Genomic DNA, 25,628 nt, shown 5'->3' on the forward strand with positions numbered 1-25,628 from the left:
CTGCCCCCCACGCTGGGTACGCGGGGGCTCAATAAATACTTCAGCATGAACCCCACCCTCACTAAAACCCACTGACAACAAAACCCCTGCACCCTGGACCCCCCCATCCCCTCCCCGCTCGCCCCCGTTGCCCCACCGGGGTGGCACCGGGGGCTGATTGTCGGCTGCAGCCCCCGCTCTGCTGGGTGTTAAACTGGGGGGGGGGGCACACAGGACCCCTTGCACCCCATTTCCATGGTCTTAGGGTACCTGGGGTGGGGCTCCGAGCCCCCCAGCTCAGCCCAGTTGCTGTAGCTGGGGGTGGGAATGACCCCTTGCACCCCATTTCCATGGTCTTGGGGTGCCCAGGGTGGGGGTCTGAACCCCTTAGGGTGGCTCAGTTGCTGTAGAAGCCATAGCTGGGAGGAGGGGGGATGACACCCAGGACCCCTTGCACCCCACTTTTATGATCTTAGGGTATCTGGGGTGGGGGTCTGAGCCCCCCAGCGGGCTCAGTTGCCATAGAAGCCATAGTTGGAGGGCACCCGGAACCCCTTGCACCCCATTTCCATGATCTTAGGGTACCTGGGTGGGGGTCCGAGCCCCCCAGCTCAGCTCAGTTACCGTAGCTGGGGGTGGGAATGACCCCTTGCACCCCACTTCCATAGCCTTGGGGTGCCTGGGGTGGGGGTCCGAGCCCCCCAGCGGGCTCAGTTGCTGTAGAAGCCGTAGTAGCCGCTGTCGGCGCCTGGGTCTTTGTCGTAGAGGTCCCCATTGCGGGGTGGGGGGGACCCCTCGGTGCTGGAGGGGTACGGGGACACCCGCCGTCGCTTGCACTCATAGAGCCCCGAGTCCGAGGAGTCGCCCGAGGCGGGGGGCTCGGGGTTCCAGCCCTCCTTCTCCTCCCGGGGGTCCCGGTACCAGCCCAGTGCCCCGGGGCTGCCCTTGGGGCTGAACTGCCCGGGGCTCCAGCCCCCCCCCACCCCAAAAGCCCCCCCTGGACCCTCGGGGTAGTAGGGCAGGGGGGGATGTGGGGCAGGGGGCAAGGGGAAGGGTTTCACCCCATAGGGCACCAACTTGCCCCCCCCGTACCCCGTGTCGTAGCCGCCGTATTCCAGCGTCCCCGCGGCGGCCGGCGGCTGCTGGGGGGGGAAGAACCATCGCGGGGGGTCCTTGGGGGGCAGGGGCAGCGCAGCCCCCCGCTCCCCCCCAAAGAAGCGCCCGGGGGGCAGCGGGTACTGCTCGGGTAGAAAGGGCTGGAAGTGGGGGGCTGGCAGGAGCTGCTGGCACCCCGCGCCGTCCGGGGGAGATGGGGTGAAGCGGTCGCTCTCCGAGGCTGCGTACATCCTGGGGGGGGCGGAAAATGGGGGGAGTCAGGTGGGGGGGCCCCCTCCTGCCAAGCAGGGTGGGGGGCACCGTCGGGGGGGGACACTCACGAGTCAAAGTTGTCCCGGAAACCTTTGGCGAACGGGTTGTGGTCGATCTTCAGCTGGGTGATCTGGGGGGGCACGGGGGTTGGGGGGCTGCAGCCAGCCTGATAGGGCCCCCAACCCCCCCAGGGATGGCCCCCCCTATCCCTCAAGTACCCCCCACCCCAACAGATCCCCCTGTCTGTCCCAGGACACCCATCCCAGCACTGGGCGGGGGGCGCTGGGATACTGGGGGGCATTGCAGGGTGCTGAGGGGATGCAGGGGCTACTGGGGTTCTGAAGGGATGGGGGGGTACTGGGGGGTTACTGGGGTTCTGAAGGGATGGGGGGCAATGGGGGGTTACTGGGATTCTGAGGGGATGGGGGGTACTGGGGGGTTACTGGGATTCTGAAGGGATGGGGGTACTGGGGGGTTACTGGGATTCTGAAGGGATGGGGGGTACTGGGGGGCTACTGGGATGCTGAGGGGATTCAGAACGAGGATGGGGGGATGTGGGGGGGTTCAGGAGAAGCTGAGGGAATGGGGGGTTACTGGGATGCTGAGGAGATGTGGTGATTACTGGGATGATAAAGAGACGAAGGGGGTGTCACTGGAATGCTGAGGAGTTGTGGGGATTATTGGGGTGCTGAGAGGGCAGAAGGGGGGGGTCACTGGGATGCTGAGGGGATGTGGTGGTGATTGCTGGGATGAGGATGAGGAGGTTGGGGGGGGGTCACTGGGATGCTGAGGGATGGGGGGGTGGTACCAGCGGCTGCAGAGATGCTGCAGAGAGGGGACCCGCGGAGATGCTTTTGGGGTTCCCTCGATGCTGGAGACCTCGCAGGGAGGGACCTGGGGGGGCTACCAGTGTTGTGATACTGGGGCTGTACTGGGGCCATACTGGGGCTGTAGCAATGGTTTCTGTGGCTCTGGGGGGGGAGGGATGCCAGGGGGGTGCCTGAGCTCCCGTACCGCTGAGGAGGGTGTGGGGGCAGCTCAGGGCAGGGGAGTCACGTTTTGGGGAGCAGGGAGGGGGTCCCCACTCACGTCGGCGTTCTGGTAGGCAGTGACGGCGATGAACTGGGTCTCGGGGAAGGCGAAGGTGTGGGTGTGCGGCGAGGGGTCCCCATCGTCGCCCTCGCCCTCCTTCACCTCCGTCACGTGCAGCCGGGGTTGGTACTTGTGCAGCGACTGCAGCACAATCATCTGGGGGGGCAGCGGGGGGGGGTCAGGGGGGGTCGCGGTGACCCGGCACAGCCCGGTGCGGCGGCGAGACCCTCACCTGTCCAACGTTGTTGGCTGCGCCTTTGTTATTGGTGAGCTTGAGTTTGCCGAAGGAGACCTCCTGGCGCATCCAGTGCGCTCCGGTGTTGGGCGAGTCGGGGTGCAGGTAGAGGCGGTTCCCTGGGGGGGGGACATAGCAGGGATGGGGTTACCCTTTTTGCTCATCCTTTGGAGGATGAGGATGGGGATGAAGGGTCCGTACCTGGCATGTTGCCCTCGGCTTTGCCGCACTGCACCCATTTGCCGCCCTGGTAGCGCCAGTGGTGTTGGTCCACCAACACTACGTCTACGCAGACGCTGTAGTGGGCGACGGGGTTGAGCCCCGAGAGGTTGAAGCTGAGGAACGGGAACATGCGCCTGCGGGGGGGACAGAGGTGCGGAGGCTGTCACCCCCACCCTGGGTACAAGAGGCTGTGGGTAGGGGGGGAACAGCTCTTGCCTGGCAGAGCGGCGATGGGGAAACTGAGGCAGAGCAATTGCAGCCTCCCCCGTGCCCAGCCGGGTGCCTGCGAGGAGGTGAGTGACCCTGGCAGCTGGGGGCTGCTCTCAGGGCCCAAATATCCCCCCCCCACACACACCTCCTCGGCATCTTCCTCCCCCCTCGCCGAGCACCTTCCGGATCGGAAACCAACACGGCTGCTATTTCGGGCTGGGCGCCAGCCTGCGCCAAGGGCAGGAAGGGGACAGGACGGGATGGCCGGGGGTGGGGGGGACACCCTGCGGACGCAGCTGCCACCCCCGCCGTGGGGCTGCACCCCGCTGTCCCCCCCACACCTCAGGGAATCCCAAATCCCAGCCCTGGACTGAGAGATCGCACACAAAGCCTCCCAAGTTGAGTCCCACCTTTTCCATCCCCACCTCCAATAGCTCAGGATTGCAATGGGGCCTCGAGACGGAGTTGGGGGGCAATTATTCAGCCCCCCCCAGCAGAGCTCAGCTCTTCAACCTCAGCATTCCGGCACACGCGGAGTTTTCGGGGTCCGGAGCTGGAAACCAGCCCCAACACCAGCACCCCCCCATCATCCCGCTGCCCCATTAACATCACCCGTGTTAACGAGCTGGTGGGGCGCAGGATGGGTCCCCCCAGACCAACACGGGGGATACGGAGGATCCCAGCTCCCGTCCCTTTGCCTGAGCCGGAGCATATGGAGAGGTGGATTGATGGGATTCATCCTGAACTCCACCTGTTTGGGGGAGGGGGGTGCAGCCTTTGAGCTTTGCCGGTGGGTGAGAACGGGGGGCTCTCATAAGGCAGGGATTGGGGGGCTCCCCGGAGCTGGCAGCGCTGCCCGTGGGCAGGAATCACCCCTGGAAGAGGGGCAGCGATGGATCCGTGCGGGCAGGGGGGTTATTTCCTTCCCCTCAGCATTGGGGTGAGGGGGTGCCTCGCCTGCCCCGGCAGCCCCCCCGTACCCCAGCTGCCCCAAGGCAGAGACCTGTGAGCTCGTGACACGGATGGCATCGACGGGGCTGCTGAGCCCAGCCGAGCCCCTCGGGGCCACCGGCCTGCCCTGTGCGGTAGCCAAAATCCGGGTGAGGTGCCCAGAGCAGCGCGGGGCAGCCAAGGCAGGAAGCGATGGCACGGGCAGCGCCGCAGCACCGCGCGAAGAGCGATGGAAAGTGACTCAAAATCGCCCTCGCGAGAAAGAGAGAGGTGGGGGGAAAAAGAAAAAGAAAAAGAAAGCAGCACTGAGGGCGAGGAGCCGCGCACGTGCGCCGGCGTGGATGCTGGCCTCGAGCATCCCGGGCACCGGCAAAAGCCCTCGCAGACCCCATCCCACCACCCGCGTGCCGAAAGCGGGCAGCCTTGGCCGTGCCATCGCCATCACCGCCAGCGAGACGTGGCGGTGTCGAGGGACGGTGGTTCCTGGCACCGATAAACGCTGCAGCCACATCAAAGCGTGGCAGCGAGGGGCTGCGCTGCCTCCGGCCCCCGCCGAGCGCTCGCCGCGCCACCGCAACGCTCCAGGTGCCAGCGCCGGCACGGGCAGCGGGTGGTTGCACCAACCCTGAGCTGCTGCAGGGAGGAGGAGGAGGAGGAGGAGGAGGAGGAAGAAAACAGCCTTTTCTTTTTTTCCCCTGCTCTGGTGGTTTTGGTTGCACCTTGCTCTTGCTTCGCCGCTTCGTGGGCTCCGCGCGCGCTGCTGGCGCAGCTCGAACGTGGTGTAAACCACAGGGCCCGGCCGGGGCACGCCAGGGTGGGGATAAGACCCGAAACCATGCACGCCTCGCTATTTATTTTTACATCCCCGCAGCGCTTGCGCTCCCGGGGCGGCTGCGCGGGAAGGACTCGGCACCCCCGCTTTGGGAGGTGCCGTGTTGGGGTGCCGGCTCACACATACCCCCCGCGCACACCCCGAAAGCCGGTGGGAACCTCTGGTTTCCCCTCTCCTCTTTGTTTCTGGGGTTTTGGAAGGGGGTCCCGGCTCTCAGGGAGGTTCATCCCTGTGTGATGCCCTCAATTTGAGGAGTTGGAAGAAGGGGGACGGGGCGCGTGGCGGTGGGGCGGAGGAGCCAGGGGCACATCCAGGGATTCTGGGGGGCAAGAGGATGCTAGGTGACATGGGACCCTGGTGACATTGGGGTCACGCGGCGGCAGGAGCGGGGAAAGGGGGTCCAGGATAAACCAGGAGGATGGGAAATGTGGGGGCCAACTGCCTGCAAACCTGCTGGGGGGCAGAGGTGCCCCCCCCGGCTGAGCCCCCTCCTCTCCCAGTGCCACCCAGCGCGTCCCAGCCCGAGCGGCCGCGAGAACCATGGCTGCGTGGGAGATGAGCACAGCCCCCACCGCGCTCCGCCTGCCCCACCGCACGGCACAGCTGCACGGCATGGCACATTGCCGCGGCGCGGCTGTACGGCACAGCGTGGCTGCACGGGGCTGCTCGGCACAGCTTCGTGGTTGTACAGCACGGGTGGTCAGCACAGCACCATACGGCACACCCGCACGGCAATGCATGGCACGGGGCTGCTTGGCACAGCTGCACGGCTGCACGGCACGGCGCTCCGGCGTGGCTGCACGGTGCTGCTCGGCACAGCTTTGTGGCTGCATGGCCTGGCTGCTCGGCATGGCACGGTGCTATGGCACAGCTGCACGGCACAGCGTGGCTGCACAGTGCCGCGTGGCACACGGCACGGCGGCACCACTGCCTCCCAACATGCAGAGCTGCCAGTGGGGCACCGGGTCCCCCCAACCCAGATTGCATGGGAAGAGCAGCTGCCGGCTTGGCCAAACCATCCCTGAGTGCCTCCAGCAAGGCAAAGCCAGCCCTTGGGTTCCCCCAAAATGAGCAGCCACTGCCTGCACCCCTCAAACCAAAGCCAAAGTTTCCATTTGCCAAATTCAAACCCACCTTTGTGCCCCCAAATCTGTCCCCCCGCGTCCTCCTCAAAGGCAGTGCCAACCCTCGTGTCCGCCAAGCGCAAACCATCCCCAGCGCCCTCTCCCAAGGCGATGCCGTCCTCGGGTCGCCAAACGCCAAAGCAGATCCTGCTCCCCCTGAACAACAGCGCCAAGTGCCCCCCAAAAGGCAAAGGCAGCCCCTGTGCCCCCACAAAGGCGATGCCCCCCCCGGCTCTGCAGCAAAACCCACAGCAGGAATTCCCCGGACCCTTCGCAGTGGGGGCGATGGCGAATCTTTGGGGGTTTCCGCAGAAATCCTGCCCTGGTGGAGCCAGAGAAGGGCAGCGGCGAAGGAGGGACCCACGCGGGACACCAGCGCGAAGGCGGTTTGGCTGCGGATGAGTGGGATGAATCCATGGGATGAATCCATGGGATGATGCCATGGGATGATGCCGCGGGACGGCACATCAGAGCCAGAGCAGAGGGACAAGAGCCATCCAGGAAGGTGTCAGGGGGGTAAATCCCAGCACCCGATCGCACCCCATTTCGCCCCAGTGCCACCATCTCCCACCCAACCTCAGCTCCTCTCCGTCTCCGAGACACCAGAATTGAGACCAACAAAGCCCAACGAGATGGGCGCCACAGCACCAGTGGGTCAGGATGCATCCCCCGCGCTGCCCCCACAGCCCCCCAGCCCAATGGGTGCCTGTTTTGGGGTACAGATCCCCCCTAACCCCACCACTTTGGGGGTTTTCCTGAGTCTCGGCAGCGCTGCAGCCCGGCCCCGCGCTCAGAGCTTTGCAAAAGCAGCTCAGGGTCAGGTGAAACGGATGTTTTGCGGCTCTGAGTTTGATGCCTCCCTGGAGCTGGGTTTGCTGTGAGCCCCCCACCCCGGGGCACAGCACCCCCTCCTCAGCCCCTCTGCAAAGCCATCCATGGGGACGGAGCTGCAAAAAGAGCCCTAAAACTGCCCGGCTTTGGGCTGGGAGCTGCTGGCAGAGCCCAGGGGTGCAGCGGGGCCGAGAGGATGGGATTTCGAAGGGCACCCCAGTTTCTAGACCCTCAGCAGCCCCGATGCAGCGGGGATGGGCACCGCAGACGGGGGGAAAAGAGAAGAGAGAAAGCAACGGAGCGGATTTCAACGGGTTCACGTAGGACTTGAGCGATGGTGGTGGAGAAACGATGATTTTGGGGGCCCAGCACCCCTGTTCACCCCTTGGCTGGGACTGGGGACCCATCACCCCATCCGTGCCGGTGCCCGTTTGCTGCCGCGCGCCCCGAGCCCAGCGGGGAATCGGAGCTGGGAACGGCCGTGGCAAACGAAGCGACCCTAAATCGTTTAGACTTCCAACACGTTAAGCAGGTTGGTTGCAGCATCGAAGTGACACCATCTGTCTCAGCCAAAGGAAGGAAGGAGAGAGCGCGCGGAGCATCGCTGCTGGGGCAGAAGGAGCCCCCCTTGGGCAAGGAATGGAGCTGGGGGGCTCTGCGGCCGCCCCCCACGCCCTGGCTGCCCCTCTCGCCGTGGAGATTGGGGAGCCAAAGCATTGCCCCCGAGCCTGATCCGGAGGGCGCTGAGCTCCGTGCTCATCCCTGCCACGCTCACAGTCCCTCCTCACCCCAACACCATCCCATCGAGACCCCCCAAACTGCAGCCCCCCACTCACCCCAAAACGCACCAGCATTTGGGGCTCGTCTTGCTCCAAGCCACGGCGACCCCACGGCCTCCCCGAACCCCTTTTTTGCACCCCCAGACCCTACAAGAAGGGCCGTTGGCAAGAGTGGGGGGACTTCTGCTCCCCAAATATCCCACAACCCCTGCCCCAGCCCCTTCCCCAGGTGGGGGGGCAGCACGGAGGGTCCCCACCTGCGGGGTCACTGCCGGCTGCTTCGGCGTTGCCGAAACGCTCCCCCTTCCCCATGGGGCAACATGGGGGGCACGCGGCCTCTGCCTGCCCCACAGAGTGTGTGTGGGGGGGATTTGCACCCCAGATGGAGGGCAGCAGGCGATGGGGGTGTCACCCACCCACCCACTCACCCACTGTGCTCGTGCGGTGGCACCGACCGGGTTCTCACTACTTGTTGCGGCGCTGAGCTCTCGCAGCACGTGGGGCGAAGGCGGATAAACCTCCGGACCCCCAGTACCATCTCTGCCTGGCACAACACGGGGGGCTGCACCCTCCTCTCTCCCCCTCCCCCCCCCCCCCAACATCGGTGGGGACACCCCCAAACCCCCTTCTCCATCCAACAAGCCTCAACTCCCCTAGAAAACAATGCCTTGGAGGGGTCTGGTCTGCTTTGCTCCCCACTTTTATCCTTGCACACAGACAGAAATCACCCTAAACCCGTGGAGATGGGGACCCCCCTTGCACAGACCCACCCCCGTTGCTGAGGGGGACCCCCAGACTCACAAACACCCTCCACACAACCTCCAGCCCCTCGAGGGGACGATGACGAAACCTCCAATCTCTTGAGGTGATAACGAAGGACCCTCCAGCCCCCTGCCATGCCGGCACCCCCGCAGCCCCCCCCAGTCTGTCCCGCACCCCCCCAGCACCCCGCTGCGGGCACATCCACCCCAGCATTCCCAGTGCCGCTGCCCCCCACACCGGACCCCCATCCCCTCCTCTCCTTTGGGGAGACAACACGGGGACCTCCACCCTCTTGGGGTGACAACACGCGAACCTCTCGCCCCTCACTGTGCCACCCACCCCCAGTGCACGCTGAAACCCCCCCAGTTGACCCCGCACCCCTCTGTGCGCCCCACTGCCCGCATCCCCAGTGCCGCTGCCCACATTGGACCCCAGACCCTCACTCTCTCTTCTCCTTTGGAGAGACAACGTACAAACCTCCAACCTCTTGAGGTGACGATGAAGGACCCCCCAGCCCCCCACCATGCCGGCCACCCCGCAGCCCCCCCCGCCTGTCCCGCACCCCCCCAGCACCCCACTGCTGGCACCCCAGCATCCCCAGTGCCGCTGCCCACACCGGACCCCCATCCTCTCCTTTGGGGAGACAACACCGGATCCTCCAGCCCCTTTGGGGTGACAAGCAGGACCCCCCAGCCCCTCACTGTGCCCCCCACCCTCAGTTCACCCTGAAGCCCCCCCCAAACTCATCCTGCACCCCTCCGTTCGCGTGTCCACCTCAGCATCCCCAGCGCCCCTGCCCGCATTGGACCCCCCCCCCTTTCCCCTCCTCCGGGAAGACAACGCAGGACCCTCCAGGCTTTTGGGGTGACAACACGGGACCCCCCCCAGCTCCTCATGGTGCCGCTCACCTCCACTCCCCCTTGTACCCCCCCTGCTTTATCCCCCATCCTTTTCGCCGGTCCCTTCGTACCCATCGCAGCATCCCCCGTGCCCGTATCCCCATCCTCTCCGCCGCCCGTGGGGGGGGGTCCCGCTGCAGCTCCCGGTCGCTGTTTCCCGCCCCCCCCACGAGTCCCCCCGTCCCCCCCCCCATCTCACCTGCCCTGTTTGGTGATGATCATCTCCGTCTGATGTTTGTGGAACTTGGCCCACAGCGGGAAGTTGTTGAGCATCACCTGCACCTTCCCGGCCGCGCGGTACCCGGGGAGGGCGCAGAGGGGTCCGGCGCGGGGGCAGAGGGGCGCGGGGACCCCCCCGAACCCCCCTCCTTCGGCGAACCCCTCCCCGGGGGCTGCGGGGGGTGCCGGAGCCCGGTAAGGGGGACAGGGTCCCAAGAATCGGTTCCCGAAGCCCCCGGGAGCTCCGTAAGGTAGATGGGGGGGTCCGGATTCCGGTGTTGCCCCCCCTTCCCCGTAATAAACGGCGTCGCGGGGTCCCGGGGGGTCCTTGGCACCGCTGAGCATAGGGGCGGCGGGGCGGGGGGCTCCGGGACCCGGTTCCAAGGCGCCCATGGACGGGCGGGGGGCACCGGCCCCGCTTCAGCCGCTCATGGGGGGGTTTGGGGGGATGGGGAGGGGGACACGACCGGGAAGCGGAGCCTCTCAGCGGTCCCCACCCCGCCGGGGTCCCGCCGCCCCCTCCATGCCCGGAGGGGGGGGACGGGGGGGGGGGGCGGCCCGGAGAAAGCCAAGAGGGGCAAAAAAACCCCCACCCTAAGAAAGAAAAATAAAAATACCCGAAAAGCCCCCAAAAAGTGCCGCCCGGAGGGGGTGGGGAAGGGGGGAAATCGCCGTGCCCGCCGCTGCCCGGGCGCTCACACGCTCCACCTGCCCATCCCCGTGGCCCCGCGCCTCTTATCCAAAGAAGCGGCTCCGCACCGGGAGCTCCGCCCCCCCCCGAGCAGGGTCCGCCCCCCCCGGGGCGGGGGGAGAGGGGAGGGGGCGGGGAGGGGGGGACGGGGGTGGGGGGACGGGGGTGGGTGGGAGATGATGGGGGGACAAGGGGGGCACTGGGGGTAGGAGGGGATGGGGGGCACTGGGGGGGGGGATGGGAGAGGATGGGGGATGCAGTGGACTGGGGGTACTGGGGAGCACTGGGGGGGGTGGGAGGGGATGGGGGCACTGGGGGGCACTGGGGGTAGGAGGGGATGGGGGGACTGGGGGATACTGGGGGTGGGAGAGAATGGGAGATGCAGTGGACTGGGGGTTACTGGGGGGCACTGGGGGACTGGGGGGCACTGGGGGTAGGAGGGGATGCAGTGGACTGGGGGTTACTGGGGGGGTGGGAGGGGGTGGGGGCACTGGGGGACTGGGGGGCACTGGGGGCGTGGGAGGGGATGGGGGATGTGGGGGGCCGTGGGGCACTGGGGAAGGGGGGAGATGATGGGGGATGTGGAGAATGGGGGGATGTAGGAGGAGATGGGGGGCACGGGGGGATGTGAGGCACTGGGGGAGGGCGGAGAGAGTGGGGGACATGGGGGGACATGGGGGGACACGGGGCACTGGGGGGGAGGGGATGGGGGGACGGGGGCAATGGGGGAGGGGGCAGATGGGAGGGGATGCGGGGGGGAGTGAAGGGGGGGATGGGGGGGACCCATAGGGACTGGGGAGACTGGGAGAGGGGAAATGGGAGGAGATGGGGAGGTGGAAGCAGATGGGGGACACAGGAGGGGACGGGGAACCTTGGGGGGGGGGGCACAGGGACAGAGCAAGGAGTGACGGGGGGGGCACACTCCTGCCCTTCTCTGGGGGGCTCTGGGTGACAACCTGTCCCCCTTCCTCCCAGGACCTTAATTAATCCATTAATTAGCCCACTTGCCTGGGGTGCTGTGGGGACCCTGATCTTGGCGGGGGGGGGGGGGGGGAGCCCCCAGCCCTCTGTGGGTCTGGGTGCCCCCCCCATGCCCTGGATTTGGGTCCCCTCTGGTGTCACCGCGGTGGCTCAGTGGGGTCTGGGGGCTCATCACCACCTGGGCCCCCCCAAAGCCAGACCTTCCCATCGCCCGCCCTTGACCCCTCGGTGTCGGGGGGGTGGGGGTCCCCATGTCCCCTAAAGCCACCACGAAGGCGTTTTGTTCCGGAGGGGCCGCTTGGCATCCCCCCAGCTCGGCACCCATCAATATTTTCCATTCCCTGGAAGGGTGGGGGACGGCCGGGTGCCACCCTGCGCCCGTCGCTCCCGCACCGCACGGAAGGACGAGTGACACTGCCACCGGGCCCTGTGTCCCCTCCTGGGCTCAGGACAGGGGTGCAGGATGAGCCCCGGGGTCCCCTGAGGAGGGGGGAGAAGAAAGGGGCGCATGTGGGTGTCCATCAAACCCACATCTAAATCCCTTGGGATCCACAGCCCTGGGGTCACAGGTGACCAGGGGGGCACAGGGAGCGGATGGGGATGGGGACGGGGATGGAAGTGGAAATGGAGATGGAAGTGGAGATGGAGATGATGGAGATGGAGATGGAGATGGAGATGGAGATGGAGATGGGGATGGGGATGGGGATGGGGATGGGGATGGGGATGGAGATGGGAGATGGAGATGATGGAGATGGAGATGGAGATGGGGATGGAGATGGGGATGGAGATGGGGATGGAGATGGGGATGGGGATGGGGATGGGGATGGGGATGGAGATGGGAGATGGAGATGATGGAGATGGAGATGGAAGTGGAAATGGAGATGGAAGTGGAAATGGAGATGGAGATGGAGATGGAGATGATGGAGATGGAGATGGAGATGGAGATGGAGATGGAGATGGAGATGGAGATGGAGATGGAGATGGAAGTGGAGATGGAGATGATGGAGATGGAGATGGAAGTGGAAATGGAGGTGGAAGTGGAGATAGAGATGATGGAGATGATGGAGATGGAGATGGAGATGTGGAGGTGGAGATGGAGATGTGGAGGTGGAGATGTGGAGGTGGAGATAGAGACAGGGATGGGGACAAGCACGTGGTTAGGGTTGGAGAAGGGGACAGGGGTGGGGACTGGGATAGAGATGGATGGGGATGGAGATGAAGACGGGGACAGGGATGAGGATGGGGACAGAGATGAAAATGGGGACAAGGGTTAGGATGGGGAGGGGGACAGGGATTGGGATGGGGGTGAAGATGAAGATAGGGCACGAACTGGGACCGGGACAAGGATGGGGATGGAGATACAGCTGCTCCCCTCAAAGAAGGGTCCGGCTTTGGGGCAGGAGGAAATGGGGAGTTAAGGATGCGTGGGGCAGAGGCTGTGGCCCCGCCATGGGGGGCAGATGGCCAGGACCCCCACGGCCCCGGGATCCGTGCGGGGGTCTCGGGGGGTGTGTATTGGCCCATCAGACACAGCTTAGCAGCCATTCCGGGCGGCTTCTCACCAGTGTCTTTATCCAGAGGGGTCCTGAGCTTCAATCCCTATGCAACTCCCCCCCTGCTGACCCCCCCTCCTGCCTTTCCGGCCCCCTGCCAGCTCCTCCAGGCCCCTAATCCCCTGGGAGGAGGAGGGGGGGGGGGGGGGAGAGGGCTGGAGGGGGTGGAGATTGGGGGACACACCTCACCCCTGCAGCGCTCACCAACCCCCCCCACGTGCACACGCATGCACAAGCACGCGGAGGCACGCACACGCCTACACACGTGCACATGTATGTACAGACACCCCCTGCGCACAGGCACACGCGTGCACCCCCCATGAAACCCCCCCAAGAAAACACCCTCTATGTAAACCCCTCCATGCACACCCCCATGCACACCCCCCATGCAAACCCCCCCATGCACACCCCCCATGCACCCCCCCATGCAAACACCCCCATACACCCCCCCATGCACCCACATGCACACCCCGCCATGAAAACACCCCCCATGCACAACCCCCTATGCACACCCCTATGCACCCCCCATGCAAACCCCCCCATGCACACCCCCATGCACCCCCCCATACAAACCCCCCCATGCACACGCCCCCGTGCACACCCTTCCATGCACACACCCCATGCACACACACCCATTCACAGCCCCCCATGCACCCCCCCATGCACAGCCCCCATGCACACCCCCCATTGCACACCCCCATGCAAACCCCCCCATGCACCCCCTCCATGCACAACCCCCATTCACACACCCCCATGCACACCCCCATACACCCCCCCATGCACCCCCATACATCTCCCCATGCAAACCCCCCCATGCACACCCCCACACAAACTTACCCCCCACACACACGCACCTGTGTGCACACGCGTGTGCACAACCCCTACACATATGCACACGCACAAGCAGCCCCCCCCTCTACACGCACACACACACGTGTCCACCCTCCTCCCTGTCCCGGCCACGCGGTGTCTGCATCCCGGATAGAGCATGGAAGCTGCCCCCCCCCCACTGCCCCCTCCCCATCCATCAACCCAGAATCCCCCCCAAGCCACAAGTGAGAAAAAGAAGGAAACCAAGGAAATTTCCAGAATTTTTTTTCTCTAGGATGTAAACCAAAGGCAGGAGGAGAGGGTTAGGGATGAAGGGGGGGGGGGGGGGCACCCCATTAATTGGGGGGGGGGAAGAAGCAAGTGCTGCGCCACATGCGCTCCCTGACGTCACGCTGCGCTAATTCGTGCCTGTTAGACCATCGCCGGCGAGGATGAATTCACACCCGCGCCACACGCGCGTGTCAGCCGCCGCAGCACCCCGCGGCGCCCACCGTGTGGGGGGGACACGGAGCGGAGTTTTGTCCCCAAGGGGTGACCTCCTTGAGCCTTGGCCCCGTAAAGTGCCAGCGCGGGTGCTGGGGGACACCGCGGGGCTCCTGCCGCTATGGTGGTCACACGTGTCCCCGCGCAGGGACGACTCGCTCGGGGCCAGCGGGGACACGAGAGCCGTGTCCTGACCGTCACCTCGAACAGCCCCGTCTGCAGCCACAGGGATGCTCCGGGGCTCCCTCAGGATCCTCCGTCCCTTCCGACGCCGCGTTCCTCGCGATGGGACAGACTTGTCACCGAGCGGCCTGAGCTCAGCCGTGCGTGAGACCACGAGGGTTCGGGGACCGAACCTCCCTGTGGCGGCAAAGCCACCCCAACACCATCACCCAAGAGCCCTTCCTGGAGCGCAGGAGCTCTGGGACCTCCTTGGGGCTAAATTCCCCCTCTTCGAGCCCCGTGCCTCAGTTTCCCCTCTGCGCACGGCCGGTGCGGTGTGGCGTTTCGCACCTGAGCACAGAGCCGGTGGCCGAGGGTGGCAGCGTGTGCCCCATGCCCATCCCCTCCTGGCCACCAGCTTGGTTTCCGCCAGCGCCCGCAGCGAGGCTGAGGAAGAAGCGCCTCGCGCTGCAGGATGCGCCCCGCCAGCCGGTGCTGAGCTCACCGCCTCGCAGGCTCTGCCCCGCGGGCCACATCCCTCCCAACTGCCGCAGCGCCGAGCCCGTGCCCATCCCCAGGCGGGATTTCCAGTCTGCCCAGAGCTGAGCCCCTGCTCGAGACAAACCCAGTGTGGCCCCGTGCCTCAGTTTCTCCTCCTGCAGCTGCAGCATCAAACGTGCCCATCCCTGAGGTCTCCAGCACCGGCACAGGGTGGGAGCAGAGCCTTTATGGTGGGATGGTCCTGGATAGCCTCTGCTTCGTGTCACTTCTGGGACACGTCTCCATCCTGCATCCATCCTGCATCCATCCTGCATCCATCCTGTATCCATCCTGCATCCATCCTGCATCTATCCTGCATCCATCCTGTATCTATCCTGCATCCATCCTGCATCCATCCTGCATCCACCCTGCATCCATCCTGCATCTATCCTGCATCCATCCTGTATCCATCCTGCATCCATCCTGCATCTATCCTGCATCCATCCTGTATCTATCCTGCATCCATCCTGCATCCATCCTGCATCTATCCTGCATCCATCCTGCATCTATCCTGTATCTATCCTGCATCCATCCTGCATCCACCCTGCATCCATCCTGCATCCATCCTGTGTCTATCCTGCATCTATCCTGCATCCATCCTGTATTTATCCTGTATCCACCCTGCATCCCTCCTGCATCCACTCTGCATCTATCCTGCATCCACCCTGCATCCATCCTGCATCCATCCTGCATCTATCCTGCATCCCTCCTGCCTCCATCCTGTATCCCCGCTGTCCCCAAACCCCCTCCACCCCAGACCCCAGGCAGGTGCCACTGTGGGAATTTGCTTTTCCAGCAGGAATTCAGCTTCGGAGGACGGAGGGGAAACTCGAGGTGATTTTCTTCGTAGCGGGCGTCGTTCCTGTTTTCGTTCTCGGAGGCGCTCGAAGGCGCTGAGCACCCACGGGGGCTAAATTTGGTCTCAGGGAAAACCAGAAGCGCTCCCCCCACCCCGGAGGAATTTGCATCTCGCTGCTGCTCGAAGGCAGCTCTGCTGAGAAGTTCACAGAGGCACGAAGGCAAACCGCAGCGCGGCCGGGCCAGGCTGGCCACCTGCCACCCGCCTCGGGTAGCCCAGCACCACCCGCCTTGGGGCCACATCCTGCACCCCCTTGGCCTCCAGCCCCGGGTGCTTTGCAGCCAAAGGGTGCAGGATGCGATGGAGCCACATCCTCGGTCCATCCTTGCCGGGAATCAGAGCGGGCAGGGGAAACTGAGTCACAGGCGGTGACAAGCAAGGGACGAGGCAGAGCCAGTGCCCCCACTGCGGTCCCCATCCTGTCCAGCACCGTCACCCTCCTTCCTGCCCCAAACTGTACCCAGGAGCGGAGCGACGCTGCCCGATGGCCCACGCGGGCTCCCACCCTGCGAAACCCCCACCTGCACCTCCAGCCCCATCGTCCCATGGTCCCCAACCTCTCTGTCCCCCCAAACCCCACCGCCTGGTCCCACGCTGCCAGCAGCGCCCTGTGCGTCAGAGCAGGCAGGGGAAACTGAGGCACAGACAGTGAGGAGCAAGGGGGGGAGGCAGAACCACTGCCCGCTTTGGGGGGGCTCAGCTCCCACCGTGGTCCCCATTATCCCCACCCTTCATCCCGGCACCGTCACCCTCCTCCTTCCTGCCCCAAAGGCGCTGTCAGGAACCCCCACTCTCCACCCTGTCCCTGTCTGGGGGAGAAACCCCCTGGGGCAGGAAGGGAGCTGGGGGGGAGGGGGGGGCAACAACCAGCCCATCCCACCATGGGGCTCCCCCCAAGCACCCTCAAAACGTTTCCCTATCTGTTGGGATGAATCCTGACTGGCGCTGGAAGGATGCTCAGCATCCACCACGCTCCATCCCAGAAGTGAGAAACCCCACTGGGGGGGTGGGGGGTGGGGGTTACGGGATGGGGGGAGGGGGCAACAACCACCCTGTGCCCCCACGGGGGTCCCCCCATCACCCCATTAGGTGGGGCGGATCCTGACCCCGCGCTGCAGTGGGAGCCCCCGGGGGTGCTGCCCCTTCCCCAGTATCCCCAGTGCCAGCCCAGGGTGCCAAACTGGTGGCAGCTCCGAGGAGGCTCTGGGGGGGGGGTGGGTTGGGGGGCACCGAGCAGGCGGCTCCTTAATCTCGGGGAAGGAAGCGGCTCCGGTTACGGAGCTGCCCTCGGTGTAAACGGAGAGCGACAGGAAGAGAAGTCATTAACATCGCTCCAGCTGCTGCCACCCTAAACCCTGCGGGTGCTCAGCCCCCTGTGTCCCCGTCCTCCGGACGCCCTGGAGTGGGGCGACACCGGGGGGTCCGGCCAAGGGACCCCCCCTGGACCACCTCCCCGTCCCCCATCCCGTGGGATAAATCCTGACCCTCATCCCGTGGGATAAATCCTGCCCCCCATTCCATGGGACAAATCCTTACCCACCCATCCCATTGAGCAAATCCTGACCTCCACCCTGTGGGATAAATCCTGCCCCTCATCCCATGGGACAAATCTTGCCCCCCACCCCATGGGACAAATCCTGCCCCTCATCCCATGGGACAAATCCTACCCCCACCCCATGGGACAAATCCTGCCCCGCCTCTCTGATGGGACAAATGCTGCCCTCCATCCCGTGGGATAAATCCTGACCCCCACCCTGTGGGATAAATCTTGCCCCCCCCATCCCATGGGATAAATCCTGCCCTCCCTCTTGTGGGATACATCCTACCTTCCACTCTGTGGGACAAATCCTGCCTGCTGGGCACAAGGGGCTTGAACTGCCGTTCATCTCCTGGCCTTCCTCCTCCTCCTCCTCCTCCTCCTCGCTGCGGGTGTGGGAGCTGGTGGTGTGCACGGGGGGGGCTTTGCACGGGGGTGTCACCGTGCCCGGGGTGTCCCTGTCCCCACTGAGCATCGATGGGTGTGAGGAGGATGGGGTGTGTGCATGAGTGTGCAAGGGGCTGGGAGGGGGGGGAAGTGTGTGAGGGTACTGGGAGCAGTGTGTAAGGGTGCTGGGGGTGTGTGAGTGTGCACGGGGCTGTGAGAGCATGTGTGAGCGTGCAAGGGGGTGTAAAGAGGGATGGAGGTATGCGTGAGTGTGCAAGGGGTGGGGGGGCACGAGTGTGCAAAGGATCAGGGTGTGCGAGGGAGCTGGTGTGTGCAGAGGAGCCTCAGGGGTGTGAGTGTGCAAGGGACCGGGGCCTTTGCACGCACAAAGCCGGGATCCGGCTGCGGAAGGGTCCTGTGGGTGCGGGGATGTGGGGGTCAGCGCCCCTCTGGGATGGGGGAGCTGAGGCCAATCCTGCCCCGCCGGATCCAGTGGGGTTTCCAGGTGCTGCCCCACGGGATCCAGTCTTGCCCCATAGGGTCCAATCCTGTCCCATAGGGTCCAATCCTGCCCCACAGGGTTTGATCCTGCCCTGCAGGGTCCCATCTTCCTCCATGGGGTTCAATCCTTTCCTATAGGAAACAATCCTGCCCTGTAGGATCCAATCCTACCCTATAGGAGCTCATCCTGTGCTGCAGGGTCCTCTTCTGCCCTATAGGGTCCAATCCTGCCCTATGGGGTCCTCTTCTGCCCTATAGGGTCCAATCCTGCCCTATGGGGTCCAATCCTGCCCCTATAGGGTCTCATCCTTCTCCTTCAGGTCCCATCCTGTCCCACAGGGTCCAATCCTACTCTACAGGGTCCTGTCTCCTGTCCCACAGGGACTCATCCTGACCTGTTGGGTCCTATCCTGTCCCATACAGCCCTGCAGGGCCTGGCGCAGCTCTGGAGGGTCTGATCCTGCCGTGGTGGGCAGTGGGGGCTGGGGGAGGCAGCCGGAGGCAGGGCACAGGCACACGCTGCGTGCCAAAGGGCAGAGCTGGCAGATAAAAATACCCTTGGGACCCTGCCGACGGAAGCGGAGGTGACAGCACCAGCTGCTCGGGGACGGGGGGGGCTGTGCTTGGGTGTCCCGGACTCTGCTGGGCACCCTGCACCCAGCACCAGGACCCCATCAAAGTGGGGGCAACACGAGGTGCTGGATGCCCACCACACAGAGCCGGGCAACCCCGGGGGCTGCAGCGGTGGCCGCGGGCTCGGTGCTCAGCCCACGCCGTCAGCCAAGGACCCAAAGCTGCTGCGCTCGGGCTTCTCGGCTCAGCCCCTTCCTAGGGGTGCTTGGCGCCCACACTGCCCCGGGTACCTGCATCCAGGATGGGGACCCAGGACCAGTATCGCCCTAGGGGGAGCGCATCAAAGCTGGGTACCAGTGCCAGCATCACCCCTGGGTGTCCACATCACCCCTGGGTGCCCACATCCAGGCTGGGTACCTGGTGCCAGCATCACCCCTGGTGCCCACATCACCCCCGGGTGCTTGAATCAAGGTTGGGTAGCGTGTGCCTGCACCACTCTGGGTGCCCACATCACCCCTGGGTGCCCACACTGCCCTGGGTACCTGCCTCACCCCCAGATGCTTGCATCCAGGCTGAGGACCCAGTGCCAGCATCTCCCTCGGTGCCCATATCACCCTTGAGTGCTTGAATTAAGGATGGTTACCAGTGCCAGGATCACTCTGCGTGCCCATATCACCCCTGGGTGCCCACTTCCAGGCTGGGAAAGCAGTGCCAGCATCACCCTGACTGCCTGCATCAATTTGGGTCCCTGCATCCAGGCTGGGCACCAGTGCCAGCATCACCCCTGGGTGCCTGCATCACCCCTGTGTGCCTACATCCAGGCTGGGCACCAGTGCCTGTATCACTCTGGGTGCCCACATCACCCCTGGGTGCCCATATCCAGGCTGGGTACCAGTGCCATCATCACCCCTGGGTGCCCACATCACCCCTGGGTGCCCATATCCAGCCTGGGTACCAGTGCCAGCATCACCCCTGGGTGCCCACATCCAGGCTGGGCACCAGTGCCATCATCACCCCTGGGTGCCCACATCACCCCCGGATGCCCACATCCAGGCTGGGTACCAGTGCCAGCATCACCCCTGGATGCCCACATCACCCCATCTCCCTGCGTCCCCAGCACCCACCGTGCGGTGGGCATGGCCAGGGCTGGCGAGGGGCCTTTGGGAGATGCAAAGTGACAAATGAAGCCCCGCGTGCGCTAATTGATGTGACGCGGGGCTGACACCGCGGTCGCACCCGGGGCCGGGGAGAAAAAAAATAATATCCAATCAAATGGTAAAAATAGGTCAGGGGGAAGAAGGAGCCGGAGCCGGGTTCATTCCAGCCGCCGGATAAAAAGAACCGCCCGCGGGTCCAGCCGGCGCGAAGCGAGCCTGAGCAGCGGCAGTGGGGAGGGGGTGTGAGATGAGGGAGGGGTGGGATGGGGTGGAAGGAGTCAGGATGTGCGCTCAGCACCGCGCTGGACCCCAGCTCCGGAGCCCACCTGCCCGAAGCGCCAGGGCTCAGCATCAGGCCGGGATGTTGGCACAAACAAGGCCAGGTTTGTCCCCAAAATGCCACTTCCCGAGCCGCCACGCGTGCACTGAAAGGTTTTTGGGGGGGACCCTGAGGTTCCCATGGGAGGGTTATGGCAGGATTAGAGCAGCTTCCAGCACTGAAAGGGGCTCTGGGAAAGCTGGGGAGGGGCTCTGGATCAGGGAGGGCAGGGATAGGATGAGGGGAAGGGTTTTCAGCTGCAAGAGGAGAGATTGAAATGAGATCTTAGGGAGAAATGTTCTCCTGTGAGGGGGGGAGGCCCTGGCCCAGGTTGCCCAGAGCAGTGGTGGTGCCCCATCCCTGGAGGGGTTCCAGGCCAGGTTGGATGGGGCTTGGAGCAACGGGATCCAGTGGGAGGTGTCCCTGCCCATGGCAGGGGTGGGACTGGATGGGCTTTGAGGTCCCTTCCCACTCAAGCCATTCCCTGGTATCGCAGGGATGCTGGGGCTCTGCTCCCTAGAAGGGTGGCCGGCTGCTGGCGGTGGCCTCGTGCTGGCGGTGGCCGTGGCGGCCGTCCCAGCGGGTCATGAGGAGTTCAGGCTGCCGGGTGTCGATGGCCCCCGGCAGGATTTCAGGCCACCAGCCAGAGCGGGGCCGGCCGCGGTCGTGACCAGCACAGCCCCCGTGTCCCCGCAGCGAGAGCCGAGGGAGCCCACGGGCAGAGCCGAGGCACAGCTGCCATGGGGCCACGGTCACCATGCTGTCCCCGAGAGCCACGTAAGGACCTGGGGATGGGGTTTCTGCCTCTCCCTGCATCACTGAGTATCATCCAACCCCCACGTCCCACCCTCTGCATCCCAACCCCGCATCCCATCGCTGCATCCCAACCCCGCATCCCATCACTGCATCCCAACCCCGCATCTCATCACTGCATCCCAACCCCACATCTCATCACTGCATCCCAACCCCACATCCCATCACTGCATCCCATCCCCACATCCCATCACTGCATCCCAACCCCTCATCCCATCACTGCATCCCAACCCCACATCCCATCACTGCATCCCAACCCTGCATCTCATCACTGCATCCCATCCCCGCATCCCAACCCTGCATCTCACCTTGATGGGGACCAGGGACAAGGGGTGCCAGGGCACAGGAGGATTTTGGGGTGGGGGGGGGCTTCTCTTCCTACAGTCCCCCCCTCTTTGGATGCTCGATCCCGATGACCCCGAGTTTAACCCCACTTACGGCTCCGGCAGACGCTGCCCCGGACGCAGATGGGTTGTGACAGCCGAGAAGTCCCCCCCGGCGGGTGCTGGCGAGGCGCTGGCCGTGGCACGGGGGGGGCACGAGGCCCATGTCACGGCGCGTTGGCTCCCTTGGCTCCGTCACCTCCCCGCAGCGAGACGGTGGGTCCCGCGTCTCCGGCTGGAGCTGGGCCAGCAGCCTGGGGGTCCCCGGTGGCACTTGTCTCTCCGCAGCATCCGTGATGGCGCTGGGCACATGGCAGCCGAGGCTCTTTGTCGTGTGTGTTTGTGTGTCCCCCCCCCGCCGCTGTCATTCCAGGCCACAGCCCCCCTGATGGTTGGGAACAAGAGAGGGGGGTCACTGCAGATGGATGCTAAAGAACGGATCCCATCACAGGGATGAGGAAGGACACTGGGGTGGAGTGGCCGGGAGGGGACATGCCACAACCTTGGCATCAAGGGCTGGAGGTCCCTGGGGACCACAGGAGCCACCACTGCTCCCTTGGAGGCTGCGGGAGGTGGGGAGGGTGAGGCACGTGTGAAACCCTTCTGCCTCTCCAGGAAGAGCAGCTGCGAAAGGTCAGGCAGCTGCCGGCACACGTGTGCGAAGGGGAGCAGCAGCAGCCAGAGCCCGAGCTGGCAGCGGAGCGTCGGGCAGCGGCTGAGAGAGACGGGCACACCGGGGCAATGTGGGCATCCCGGGGCGGTGGAGGGACCAGGTCCCCTGGGTGGATGCAGGTGATGGAGGGACCAAGAACCCCAAGTGAATGCAGGACCGCAGGGTGATACGGGCATCCAGAGTGATGCTGGGACCGGTACCCAGCCTGGATGCAGAGACCCAGGGTGATGCAGAGACCCAGGATGATGCAGGCATCCAGGGTGATGCTGGCACCAAGGGTGATGCGGGCACCCATGGGTGGTGCTGGCACCGGTACCCAGCCTTGATGCAGAGACCCAGTGTGATGCAGGCACCCATGGGTGGTGCTGGCACCGGCACTCAGTCTGGATGCAGGGACCCAGGGTGATGTGGGCATCCAGACTGATGCTGGCACTGGTACCCAGCCTGGATACAGAGACCCAGGGTGATGCTGGCACCAAGGGTGATGTGGGCACCCATGGGTGGTGCTGGCACTGGTACCCAGCCTGGATACAGAGACCCAGGGTGATGTGGGCACCCCGGGTGATGTGGGCACCCAGCACCCCTGGGAAGGCGCTGAGCTGAGAAGCTCGAGCACAGCAGCGCTGAGTCTTTGGCCAAAGATGTGGCAGAACACCGAGGCTGTGGCCACCGCTGCAGCCTCCAGCCGTGCCGCCTCCGGCTGTGGGGCTGAATGGCTTCTCCCTAGGGATGTGGACGAAGCCCCTCGCCCAGACAGGGTCCCTTCCCCTGGGGTCCCCTTCCCAGGCCTGGCAGCCCCTCCAGTTTCTTATAAACGCCTCTGGCGAAGCTCCACGGTGCACGCGGCAGCTCTGGGGCTTGTGGTTAAACCCCAGGGCTCCGGCTTTGACTCACACCGGATCCGCAGCAGAGAGGGGCCTTTTTGGCACCCACGGCTGGAAAGAAACATTCACCCAGGCAGGAGCTCCAGGCGCTTCCTCGCAGCACCATTTCCTATAAACACCGAAGGGAGGGGACCCGGAGCCAAGGGGTCACCACAAAAGCTGTGTTCAGGGGGTCTCTCGGAGCCACAGGGGTCCCTCAGCTCAGTTTGGGGGCATCACCTTGAGCACACGGCTCATCCCCATGAGCGTAAGTGGGATAAAATAGGAAGGAGCGAGAAACGCTCAAGGTGAACCATCGGCACAGCCCTTACTAGACATCAGAGAATCCCCTTCATGGCACACACCTCTCCAAATCCAGTTGTCACCGCTCGAAGCTGACCCCAAACACAGCAATAAGGCAGGAGCATCCCTGGTCACCCCCCCCCCACCCTGCGCCCCAACTGCAGGAGAAAGCGAGCCCCGAGAACCACTTTGATTTTCCCCTAAATGAGAGAAACGCCGAGAAAAGAAAAGAAAAAAAACCAAACCAAAACCAAAACCAGCTGGAAAAAGAAACTTTTCAACCTGCCCAAAATAAGAGGGTTTTTTTTCACCAGGGGAAAAATATATAATAAGAAAGTTGCCGCATAGGAAAGAGCGAGGTGTGAGCGCGGAGCCCCAGTGCTGCGGAGGGGGCACCGCGCCGGGTGGGGAGGGGGCTGCAGGGGGGTCTGGGGGACAATGTCCTGTGCAGCGGATGTGACGCCGCTGGACATAATCCCTGGGGATGCTCTTGTCACCCTCAGGATGAGCCGGAGGAGCTGGACCCCAACCCCTGCCGCTGCGGGAAGCCCCCGCATCCCCGCCGGTGCGGGTACGGCACATCCCTTGTCACCGCAGCCGGGCTGCAGTGGGGATGTACAGCTCCAGGCTGACCCCCAGTGAGCCCCCCTGAGCCCCCCAGTATTATCCCCCCCACCCCCTGCTGCCTGCAGGACCCTCCTGGCACGGCCACACGGTGTCCTGGTCCCCAGATGCTGCGGGGCGTGGGGGGCGATGCTGCCGGACACACAGCCCCGGGTGCTGAGCCGTGGGGACAGTGGGGCCACGTCCCCCCCTGAGCATCCTTGGGGCAGGGATGACACCACCGAGGGGCTCTGGGGTGGGTTTGGGGACCAGGACTGCAGCAGGGGGTGTCACAGTGGTGGCATCGCAGCACCCGGCGCCCTGCGAGGCGCTCAGGCACCCTACGGCGCAGCGCACCCCCAGGTTCGCGGGCACCCCAGGCGAAAGCCCTGCAGCCCTGGCGGGGTGGGGGGGGTGAGGGTGAGACCAAAACCACAGCCCAGCGCTGCGGGTGGCAGCTCCGGCGAGGTGCTGAGTAGGCAGCGTCACCCGGGGAGTCAGAGGAAACGGGGCCACACAACCCCCCTCCCCCGGGCACCCCCGCTCGCCCTGCCCTGCGGGCGGTGGGGAGAGGGAAACTGAGGCACGGGGCTCCGGTGGGCGCGGGAGGCATCGCCAGTGGAGGTGGCTTAGGGCGTCCCCCGTGCAGAGCAGGATGAGGAGGGGGATCCTAATGGGTAAAGAGGGGGGTGGGGGGTGATGCGCCCACATCCTGCTCACGGCACTGTAGAATCATGGGGTGGTTTGGGTGAGAAGGGACCTCAAAGCCCATCCAGTTTGAATCCATGGGCAGGGACACCTCCCACTGGATCAGGGGCTCCGAGCCCCATCCAACCTGGCCTGGAACCCCTCCAGGGATGGGGCACCACCGCTGCTCTGGGCACCCTGGGCCAGGGCCTCCCCACCCTCACAGCAAAACATTTCTCCCCAAGATCTCATCTCCATCTCCCCTCTTTCAGCTCAAAACCGTTCCCCTCATCCTATCCCTGCACCCCCTGATCCAGAGCCCCTCCCCAGCTTTCCTGGAGCCCCTTTCAGCCCTGGAAGCTGCTCTAAGGTCTCCCCACAGCCCTCTCTTCTCCAGGCTGAACCCCAACTCTCCCACACCTCGTGGGGAGATGTTTGGCCGAAGCACAGCGGCAGTCCGAGAAGACCCCAACCTCAGGGTACCACCACCCCAAAGCCCCGCGAGCATCTCGGGCTGGGGGTGCCCCTGCCCCGCGTGGGCTCCTCATCCTGGCGTGTTCCCCCGCGTGTCCCGGGAGATGGAGAGGGGATGGTGGATTTTTGGGGGGGACGGGGGTCCCCGCGGCCCAGGGGGGAGCCCAGAGTCCTCCTGACTCAGCGGCTGCCGCCCCCGGAGGAAAGCGGTGCTGAGCCGGTGTCAGGATGAGTAAAGGCAGGAGACGTTTGACATTTATCACGTGATTTCAAAAAAAGAAAGAGGACCCAAAGAGGGGGGGGTGGAAAAGTGGGTGATGGGACAGAGCCACCCCCATCCCAGTGCATTTCCAGTCCAAACTGGGGAGCGGGCAGAGAAGGAGCGCGGTTACCCTCGACGCCGCCCTGGTTGCAAATCAGGCTTCGTCCCAGGGTGGGTGCAACCCCCCCCACCCCAGTTGGCTCTTTTGGGGACCCCCTCCCCGCAGCCCCACGGGGGTCACTGCATCCCCCCCAGCTCTGCCCCTTTGTGCCCTCTCTGCCGGTGCCCGTCCGAGGGGCCAAATCCGGCTCAGCTCTTCCTCCCCTGCCAGCTGCAGCGATCAGCTCTGATAACGCCCGCTGCCTCGAGCTGGCGCGCAGCCCATCTCCTTCACACCATCGTTGCCGCAGCGGCTGAGAAGCGGCTCCGCGCCCCACTCCGTGCTGGGACGCAGCCCCTGCAGCCCCTGCAGCCCCCGCTGGGCCCAGGG

At 64.9% G+C, this 25,628-nt stretch overlaps 1 protein-coding gene across 2 annotated transcripts; it reads right to left on the reverse strand.

The window, feature by feature from the left end:
- Positions 1 to 550: 550 nt before the first annotated feature.
- TBX21 (T-box transcription factor 21) lies at positions 551 to 21,568 on the reverse strand. Of its 2 annotated transcripts, none has more exons than XM_054088012.1 (6): positions 21,329 to 21,568; positions 2,876 to 3,030; positions 2,672 to 2,793; positions 2,437 to 2,595; positions 1,416 to 1,477; positions 551 to 1,326 (listed from the first exon to the last, which is right to left on the reverse strand). In XM_054088012.1, exons 2-6 carry the CDS (start codon positions 3,024 to 3,026, stop codon positions 690 to 692), a joined length of 1,131 nt encoding a protein of 376 aa, XP_053943987.1. In that variant the 5' UTR covers positions 3,027 to 3,030; positions 21,329 to 21,568; the 3' UTR covers positions 551 to 689. The 2 variants fall into 2 exon arrangements, with proteins under 2 accessions (XP_053943987.1, XP_053943986.1); XM_054088011.1 differs by lacking the exon at positions 21,329 to 21,568 and adding an exon at positions 9,484 to 9,942.
- Between the last annotated feature and the right edge of the window lie 4,060 nt (positions 21,569 to 25,628).

The sequence above is a fragment of the Cuculus canorus genome, chromosome 25 (genome assembly GCF_017976375.1).
Source record: "Cuculus canorus isolate bCucCan1 chromosome 25, bCucCan1.pri, whole genome shotgun sequence".
NCBI classification, from domain to species: domain Eukaryota; kingdom Metazoa; phylum Chordata; class Aves; order Cuculiformes; family Cuculidae; genus Cuculus; species Cuculus canorus.